Source organism: Saimiri boliviensis, chromosome 12 (genome assembly GCF_048565385.1).
Source record: "Saimiri boliviensis isolate mSaiBol1 chromosome 12, mSaiBol1.pri, whole genome shotgun sequence".
Classification (NCBI taxonomy): domain Eukaryota; kingdom Metazoa; phylum Chordata; class Mammalia; order Primates; family Cebidae; genus Saimiri; species Saimiri boliviensis.
Genome location: NC_133460.1, coordinates 88519169 through 88528757, shown reverse-complemented (window position 1 = coordinate 88528757; position 9589 = coordinate 88519169). Strand labels below are relative to the sequence as shown.

The 9589-nt window shown below is 51.3% G+C and overlaps 1 protein-coding gene across 5 annotated transcripts in view; it reads left to right on the top strand.

The window, feature by feature from the left end:
• The first annotated feature begins 3955 nt into the window (after window positions 1-3955).
• The window catches only part of SH3PXD2A (SH3 and PX domains 2A), a 267638-nt gene continuing 262004 nt past the window's right edge, over window positions 3956-9589 (top strand). For 2 of the 5 annotated variants that reach the window (XM_074382817.1, XM_074382816.1), the window contains exon 1: window positions 3959-4460. In XM_074382817.1, the coding sequence (XP_074238918.1) occupies window positions 4389-4460 (72 nt within the window). In that variant the 5' untranslated portion in view covers window positions 3959-4388. Of the gene's footprint in view, window positions 4461-9589 lie in introns of all 5 variants that reach the window. The other 3 variants (XM_074382818.1, XM_010333118.3, XM_003922227.4) reach the window with 3 other exon arrangements.

Sequence of the window (9589 nt, the reverse complement as noted above, 5' to 3'; positions counted from 1 at the left end):
CCAGGATCTGTGATAGCTTTGGCCAGTGACAGGAGGTAGAAGTGCTAAAACCACTTTGGCCAGAAGGGGGCCCCAAATTTCACTCAAATTTACACAATTCTGGGTAAGAGTCTGGCTGGACCTCAGTTTATGTAAATTATCCACCATGGTAGAGCACGGAAAGGACCAGAGCACCAGAGACACAGACATGGGAAAGAACTCCAAGGTCACAGGCTGGTTTGTGGTTGAGCCAGGACCAGAACCCAGGTTGGGTAAGTCCTGCTCCGAGACTCTGTCCTCCAGTTCTTCTTAGGCATCACTTAGCCCCAGCAGTAACCACAAATATCTTCTGAGATCCCAGTAATTTACAAAGACAACTATGTATTGAGGGCCTGGCGTGCATAAAGCTCTGCGCTAGGTGGGCAGGTGTGTGTGGCAGGCGGCGGAGGTGCTGGATGGCGGGGTTGGGGAGGGAAAGGGTGGTGTTCAAGTCCAAGTTCATGGGCCTCAAGGCCTTTAGAGGCTTCTTACTGGTTTAGAGGGCACCACCTAAAGCACAGGAAAGTTAAATAACATAAAGGATATCAATAAATTTCAATACAGTGAAGGCTGAGCTCTCGTAGAATGATGTATGATTGGGAAACAAATGTATGATTAACAATTGTCATTCAATTTCTGAAGAGGAACAGAAGGTTATACTGTGTCTTCATAGCGCACATTGGTTTCCAGTACTTTCCTGTATGTTGTCTTCTTTGGGGTGGTCACAAAGACCCTACATGGGAGAGGAGGTAGGGTGGGCTCTGCTTTAGGGGAGCTGATGGCATTTGCATGTACACAGAGGACCATGGAGACACAGACGGCCTCTGCTCTAGAGGAGTGTACAGTCCTTTTTATTGGGAAGTTCAGGCAATGTGTGATGCTTGTGTGAATGGGCAACTGGAAGCAGGGACTCCAGGGTTTGAGTGAGTGCAGCATTCCAGATCTACAGGTGTGCTAAGTGTGCTCTCTAAACGAGCTCTTCTTGCCCATGTGTAGGCACATAAACATGGTAGAGGAAAGACAGCCGATCTGGGACTAACTGGCTATGTGGCATCAAGCAGCTTGCTTCATTTTTCTTGGCCTTGGTTTGTTCCTCTATAAAATAAGAGGAATAAATAACCTCTCTTGTCCATTCTAGTTGGAAAATTTTTTGATTCTAAGTATCCTACAATTAACCTGTTTTTGAAAAATCAGTTTCAGGTATCATTTTGCATTTCATGTGGCTTCTTTTTCTCTTGCTTATATATTTTATATATATAATATAGATATTATATATATAATATATATATACACATATTTTGTGGGGGTAAGGAAGTTGGGGAGGGATAACATGGGGAGAAATGCCAGATATAGGTGACGGGGGGTGGGGGGAATGGAGGCAGCAAACCACCGCCATGTATGTACCTATGCAACAATCCTGCACGATCTGCACATGTGCCCCAGAACCTAAAGTGCAATAAAAAATAAAAAATTTTTTTGCAATTATATTTTGTCATTTTTAACTCACACAATATCCTTGGGTTGGAGTGATCCCCAGTTCACGGGTGGAGGTGGCAAAATAGGGGTTTACCTAATCCTCTAATCCTCTCTAGCACTAGCTCTTTGACCAGATTGCAACAGAGTCCACCCTATGTACCTATTGTGTGCCACACATAGTCAGGGTATTTAATGAATGATGAACAGTCCCTGTTTCCAAGGAAACACACCCAAGTCTCTGTCATTTTGTGGGGATTGCGAGGCACATGTGAAGCATTCAATAGATGTGTATTGAACAGAAAGGAATTCCCAAGGCACTGTGGGAAATAAATCTGCATGTGGTTGAAATGTACCCAGAGAAGGAATAGCCTGCACCATTTCATACTTAAAGCCTCTTGGACATATGGCCCCAGTACAGAAAAGACAATTTTCTACCACAGGTAGAAATAACTTCTGCCCGGATCTTGGCACCATGGTATTTGGGGGGCACACTCAGTTTCTTCCTCCAATTGAGGTAATTTGGGGAGAAAGAAGTTCGGCGTATGCTCAAGTTGAGTTTAAAAGCTTGAATTTATAAGATGTCAAGTTGCAGGGAGTTTTGTAGGCAGTAAAAAGGCTACCACCTTGTAGGCTGCTGGGACAGTGGGGAAGCATTGGGCTGTTTCTCCTACAAATTTCTTGTGCTTGGTGTGTTCATTGTGGATCTGGGTCCAGAAGAAGGGTAATGGGGAAACCACTCGTGCTGTTTTAGGTGAGCTGACTGCTTTGATTCACAAGGGGACCCAAGTCTAGCTAAACCCCCTCCTCTTCTTCCTGCCACAACAGCTAAACACCAGCTCCCCTCACCATGGCTTCTCAGCTTTATGAGCTCTTCCAGAAGACCTTGCCATCCACAGAAGATGAGTTACGTGAGGACGATGATGAATCTCTTCATCCCAAACTCATGGGCTGTCTTAATCCATTATCAGAGGGGACCTGCAACTGGCCGGCACCCTCCCAGCTTCTACAGCTCAGAGCCCAGGGCCCGTTCTGTGTCTACCTCTCATCCTTTCGGGAAGTAAGCCTTGCTCATGGAGGTAGTGCCCTGTCCCCCCATTTTCCCATCAACTGAGCAACATTACCAGGTGCACCTTGCCCCAGGACTCCTGCTCCGACGTTCACACCGGTTTTCGATCCTCTCTAAGAAGCTCTGTGCCAAGATGTCTCACAGTCTGCCCCGCCCCCCCTCCAGACCCATCCATCTTTTTTTCTGCTTTTTCCTTTGTCCTCTGCCATGGTTTGGCGTCCTAGCATCCTTCTCCAGGGAGGCTGGAGGAATAGTGGGGTGCTCTATATGGAGCAAATGTGTGAATAAATAAGGCCTTAGATTGGTGCTTGGGTTCTGACAGTAGAGAGCCCACAGAGGAAAGTATTAATGCAATTAGGTCATAAAATTATTTGTCCTTATTTCAGATGTTTCACATTGGTCCACAGTCACGAAGCTTTATTGTGATTGTGAAACAACTGGATTAGCTGTGAAAACACTACCCATTTTAAATATTTGAAAGCAGAATGGAAAAGAAATGTTGAACTAGAAGGGGGTGAAGCTAAATTGAATTTAGTAGCTGTGCTCCAAGTCCAGGGACCACGGACAAATGACTTGGAAAGTGAGTTTTCCAGATTAGAGGGAGGGGTGAGAATGTCAGAGCCTGAGGCTCATGGTGAGCTGGCCTCCAGCCGGTGGGTTTTCCTGCCTTTGTATGCGGCCTTCCCTGTCGCTAGCCTGGGGAGGGTCCCCAGGGGAGCCTGAGGCTTAAGGCAGTGGTGTTATGCAGAGTTTGTAACTTTGTCATTGGTAAATGATGTCACAGGTTTCTTACACAAGCCCAGATCGTTGGAACGACTCAGGCAACGAATCGATCACATTTCCGGGGAGAGTTCACCCTTTATGACCTCCAGGGGGTCAGGTGGTTCGTCCAAACAAGCTGTGGCTTGAAGGATTTAAAGCTCGCCCATTCCCCATTCCCATCTCCTCGGGGGCCTGGGCAGTAACAGCCGGGTAATAAACTACTTCTCACTAAAGAGATCTGGGGGTGGAAGTGGTAGGGGAACATAAAGGTGGGGACAAAAAGGCACAAATCCGCTCCGACGCGGAAAGCCAGGCTGGGGGCGAGGTGGGCTCACTTTCCCCGTTCCTTCTCCCCCCGAAGCCACCCTGAGTTTTTGTGCCCGGCGAAATAGCCAAGCGCCGCGCCAGGCCGCTGGGTGCGCGCTGGGCTTCGGTGGGGGTCTCGTCGGCCCGCCCCCTGCCACTCGGGCCAGGCTGCAGCCCCCTCCTCGACGTCCGGAGCCCCTCCCCCGGCCCGGAGCCCCTCCCCGCGCGCTTCCCCTCGCTCCCCTCCCTCCCTTCCCTTCCCTGCCAGGCAGGCCCTGCCTCCGCCTCCTGCGCCCGCAGCCTCCGCCAGCGCCGATCCCCCCGGAGCCCGAGCCGGAGAGCAGCGAAGGGGCGCCGCCGGCCCCTCCCCAGAGCGCTGACAGCAGGCTCCGGGCCCCCGCCCCGTCCCCTCGCCTGCGGGACACACCCCCGCCCCTCCTCTGCTCCGCCTGTTCCCGCCGGACCCACGGGGCGGCGGAGAGAGCGAGCGGGTGAGCGGAGCGCGGCGGCCGCGCGGGAGGGAAGGGGCGCGCGGCAGGCCGGCGGGGAGCTGCCCTGGGCGCACGGAGCCCGCGCGCCCTCCGGGATCCTCCCCCGTCCCCGGGACCGGACCTGAGGGCACCGGGAGTCCGGGCAGCTGTCGGCGCGCCAGGCCGGGGTGGTGGGCGGCCCCGGGACCCGGGCAGCTGGAGAAGGAGCCGGAGCCCGGCCGGGATGAGAAGGTGACGCCGCCGGGGCGCCACTCGCTTTGTGGGGGAAGATGCTCGCCTACTGCGTGCAGGATGCCACCGTGGTGGACGTGGAGAAGCGGAGGAACCCCTCCAAGCACTATGTGAGTACAGTCTCCGCCGACTCTGCGGGGTGGCCCCAGGTCCCGGGAGGGCCCCAGGAGGCCCCTCTCCCCTCCCCGCCTTTAGGTCCGGGAGCTAAGCGCCCACGGGGTAGCCCGCGGCCGTGGAGTTTCTTCGCAGGGCTCTGATCTCCAGGGAAGCCTCTTCTGTGCTTCCTCCTTCCCCCTCCCCGGTTTCTTTTTTTGGCATTGGAATTGGCAAGTGGCTGCCCTTGTCTGTTACAACGGTGAAGTCATCTGTCCGCCTTTGATGGATGGTGGGGGGAGCTTCCGTCAACCCCTCGCAGAGCAGCCCCGTTGGGAAAGCGCATCTCCTCGGCCCTCCCCGGGGGCCCTGGGTGCTCACGCTCACACAGCCCGAGACGCTTTCAGAGCTCGCCCTGGGGAGGGAAACCTCTCGCCCTGCCTCCCACGCCAGCTCTGCTTCTGCCTTCCTAGGCCTGGGGCTGGGGGCCGAAGGAGCCAACGCCCCCCAGCCCAACCTCCACCCTCTGCGCTGAGCTTTGATTTCCCTCTTAAAGCCGTTGTGTCCGTTGGTGTGAGGAGAACCGTGGCTTTTCCTTTTATTCCTCCTCTGGATGTGACCCTTAACCGGGTTCATTTCCTCTTAAGTGATGCTCCATCTCCAGACACGAGGAGGCAAATGTTTGCTGTGGTCTCCGAGGAACCGCCGACTGCCCCTCCCCCTTCTTCCCCCATAGTTAATGAGAAGGGGTTAAGGTTGACTGGGCCAGCTCCAGAGCCTATGCGACAGGCCCTCTTCGTCTCAGCTGGTCCTGCCTTCCCATCCCTCACACCTCAGGAAGTAAACACGGTGTCCTTGACCCCTTGGAGCGTCTGTGCTCCTGTACTTGAGATAGAAGAGACCCAAGCACAGAGGACTGCATGTTATTTGCAAATTAGGTATTTAGAAGAGCAGTTCCAATGCTCAAAGCATTAATGTTAACAATTAAAACAGGCTGCTGGTTGCTGCCCTGGATTGCCCATTGATCTCTGAAGTGCCTTTTATTCCACTGTTGCAAAGGGACTGGGGACTGTGGCAATGTCAGCCTCGGGCTACTCTTTCTGCCTTTGTCACCGGTAGCTCTGAACTTCGGGTTTTTTTAATAGCTGAGCAAATGTGGTGGGACTCAGATGGAGAGGAGGTAAATGTGGAGGCAGGTTGCTGACCAGGCGGGGAGGTGGGTGCCTCCTGGGAACAGTCTATGACACCCTTAGAGAATTGTTTCTTTTGTATTATCTGGTCAAGCAAGCATCTTCTGCTGCTGTTACAAGAAAGCTCTGTTTGGAGGGCTTGGGTCACCAGGTGGTCAACCGGCTCTGTGGACAGATGTCCGTTTGTACATACTGGGGTTTATTTTTCTCAAATGTTGCAGGCTAAGTTTTAAGGATTCTCAGTTTTAGTCTTCGGTTGAGCTTGGCACTGCATTCAACAGATGGCACTCTCTGCTCTGAGACCCAAGCAGACGCGTATCTAACTCTGGATTTTAGATGAAACATGACATTTCAGTTCCCACCAGTGGTGCCCAAGGTTGCAGATGCAGGACACACCTGTAACAAACTAGCACCTGGACCCACTGCAGGCAGTTTTGAAAGGTAAGGTTATGTGCTGGGGCTCTGAAGTTAGATTGTCTTGCTGAAAGCCTGGCGTGGCCACTAACTAGCTGTGCAAACTTGGGCAAGTTATTTAAACCTCCCTGGGCCTCAGTTTACTCAATTTCAAGTAAGGATAATAATAGTATGCACTTCCTAGGGCTGTCAGGAGAATTAAATGAGATCATCTATGTAGAGCACTTAGCCCAGCTCCTGGCACACAGTAAGCACTTATTAAATGGTAGCTTATTATATTGGTGAGATACTGACTAAGAAAGTATTTTTGAAAAGCAGCTATTAATGGTCTGGCAAAAAAGGAAGAAAGATTTTGGGTTTTAAGATTGATAATAACTTGTTCTGTGTGAAAAACACAAAAGAAGTCCTGTGCAGTTTCCTCGAAACGATCATTTCCTCCCTTTTTACAGACAAAGTGTTTCCCGGGCCATCTCCGCTTCCCGAGTAAGAATCGATGACATTATGTTTGGGGCAGGGAGTGATGTCATTGAACAGATGGAGCCATACAGAGTTCTGAACTAGGGTTCTGGAAAACAGTGAAAGGAGAAAGTGTTGTATGTTGTGGAACTGCGGAATGGGCAGAGACCCGAAGATTCATCTGGCTCAGCTACTTCATTTTACAGATGAGGAAATGGAGAGCCAGATTGGGTCAAGTAACTTGCAACACAGCTATTCACAGCACCTTGGTCTAACTGGCCTTTTGCCTTCTCTGTGGGTTTTTTTCATTGCATGTGTCCTAAGTCTGGTTGGGGTTGGCTAAGAGGACAAATACCTGGTGGTGGAAAAGTTTCTACCCATTTGGGGAATTGTATATATATATTAATATATAACATAAGCATCTCCAATAATAGAAAGCGGAAAGAAAGCAATAGAAAGGGCCTGATGGGACAGACAGAGGCAGGAAGAGAGGTTGGGGGAGGCTGCGGCCTCTTCCTCTCCTGGCTCGTGCACAGTGGACACCACACACCAGAAGCTTGAGTGTTCTGGGTAAGGCCTCTGGTGTGGTCAGCTGGCAGGACATGCTGCCCCCTTTGCCTATGTTCTGGAAACCCTCTGCACTGGAGGAGCACATCTCCTTCAGCCTCTCTCCGCTGATGGTGAATTCTGAGTCTGTGGTTTGGTAAATTGCAGAGCGGAGAGGTTTTACGGGATGTGCGTGTTAGCCAGAGCTAGCTGATGAGAGTCCTGAGGCCCATGCAGGAGGAGCTCAGCTGGCTCCAGAATGCTGGGAACACACTGCAAAGGTTCTCTCAGGACATCCTGCAAAGGGTTTGCTCATCCCCATGGGGAGGGGGAGCTGCCTGGACACGAAGGATCCTGTGCTTTCGGTCCGTTCATGAAGGCACGCAAGTAGCCTCCATCATGTGGATGGCACTGTCAGCCCTGGCTTCCTTCCTCTCTGCCCAGCCCCTGCTTGGGGTGGGGTGGAGAGGGGCAGGCAGCTGCTGCTTAGGTCAGCTGCTTAGGTCCCTGGCCCGAAGCTAGGCTCCTTTCCTGGCTTTCTGAGCTGTGCTGGGGAGATCCTAGGTAAACTGGCTTTGGCCTCTGACGCTTGTCTTAAAAATGGTCCTGATGATGCTGGATATAGAATGCAGATTCCTTCATTTGAAAGTTTTCCCGTAAAGATTTGAGTTCAGGTCCACCTGATTCTTTGTGCTCACGGCAGGTATAGGTATACATCAATTCATACGGTGGTGGAGTAAAGCTCATTTATCTAAAACAAACCATCGAAAACAAACAAGAAATTATATCTATTTGATTTGGGAATATTGCACTTTCACGGTTCTTTTACTTCCTGATTTGTTTATTTCAGACAAATACCAATCATGAATGTTCTGATTCTCTGCAGGACTCTTTAGGGAATGCAAATAGTAACACTGGTGTTTTCCTGTGATTCCTGCAGGTCATTGAATGCACCCTAATGTGGGGTAGGTTTTTGGATTCTATTTTACAGATGAACTGAGACTTGGAGCAGTTCATCAGCTTGCTTAGGGTCTCACAGTTAGCACAGGGCAGATCTGGGGCAATGCAGTCAGGTTAGCTCCAAAGGAGGATGTGGATATAAGATGGGGCCCTTCTGCTCAATTAGAATCTGGGCAGGAAGGCCAGGCTCAGCCCCATGCAATGGTGACAGAGCAGTGCAGGCTGGTATTTAGGACTGCCTCACTGTGTAGACATCTACCATGTGCCATGCAGGTGAGTTTGTGGTGGGCAACGCCGGTGGGTCACTGTGAGGCAGGAGGAGTTGAGCAACTTCAGGCTGGTATCTGGTCTCCAGTAGTGCTTGGGGTAATAAGTTAAGGTTGCCCCGGTGGAAATAATACATTCTTCCTCTGCTGAGATCATCTCAGATTTTAGTCTTGGTCCTGGGAGCCACATGCTTAGGAACTGGCCCCAAATGCATTCATTTGTCTGCCTTTCTTTTTTTCTCAGCCCTTAGATTGTGACTCCAGCCCCACAGGAATTAGAATGGGCAGCCACGGCCTGATAAGGGCCTTCTTCAGGGCCAGTTCCATTATGGAATGAGTGTGGTGCTGGGCAGATCATGCTCAAATCCTGCCTCTGCCACTTCCTAGCTGTGTGACCTTGGGCTGTCACTCTGAGCCTCAGTTTCCTCACCTGTAACTTCACAAGGCTTTTGGGAACCTGGCCTGAGTTAATTTGGGGTAAAGCATCTACCGAGTGCCTGACCCCACCATGGGTATGCACCATATGCTCATTGCCATCTGCTGTTCCTGATCAACAAAGCACAGCAGGTGATTTCCGACCCAATTGGTGAATCTGAGAGAAAAGGAAAGACTGAGGCAAAAAGGACGGACCAGCCGTTCACAGTCTGTTGGGGAAGTGGGCTCCACGCCCCATGGAAAACACCCAACCTCCAAGAGGAACAGATAAACACAGAGCAGCTGTTCCAACCTGGAGGGGTTCCTGGAGCTAAGCACGGGGATCTGGTGGTGGCTTCCTGGTAAGCCAGGAAGGAACAGAGGTTAGGAGAGAAGGAAAGGTAAGGCTCTGGGTAAGGGTAAGGTCAAATAGGATCCTAGCCCCAAGGTCGGCACCACACGTGGGTTAGCACTCTTGCCTGCTTTCTCTCTCTCTCTCTCTCGCTCTCTCTCTCTCTCTCACACACACACACATGCACAAGCACAGGAACAGTTTCTTCTCCAGGGAGGGAAGTGATCGAGGGGTGATTCACGGGTCTGACAAGGCTCCTTGCTCACGGAACAACCAACCACATCCTTCAAGGCCGTTGAACAGGGAGCACAGCCAGGCATTTATTACAGCCCTGTGTCGAGCTGAGTGAGGGCTTTTGGGGGCTAAACCAGGGTAGAAATCACCGTTAGTGGTGGCAGGCAGGGGGAAGAGAAGAAGAGGGAAAAATAAACCTATTTGATATCAGAGGAGACTGGTTCCAGCTCCAGAAATACAAGCCTCAGCTGCTGCATTTTCCAAAGAGATATTCCAGGGCCCGCGTGAGTTAACTGACCGTGGGAGCTATGAAT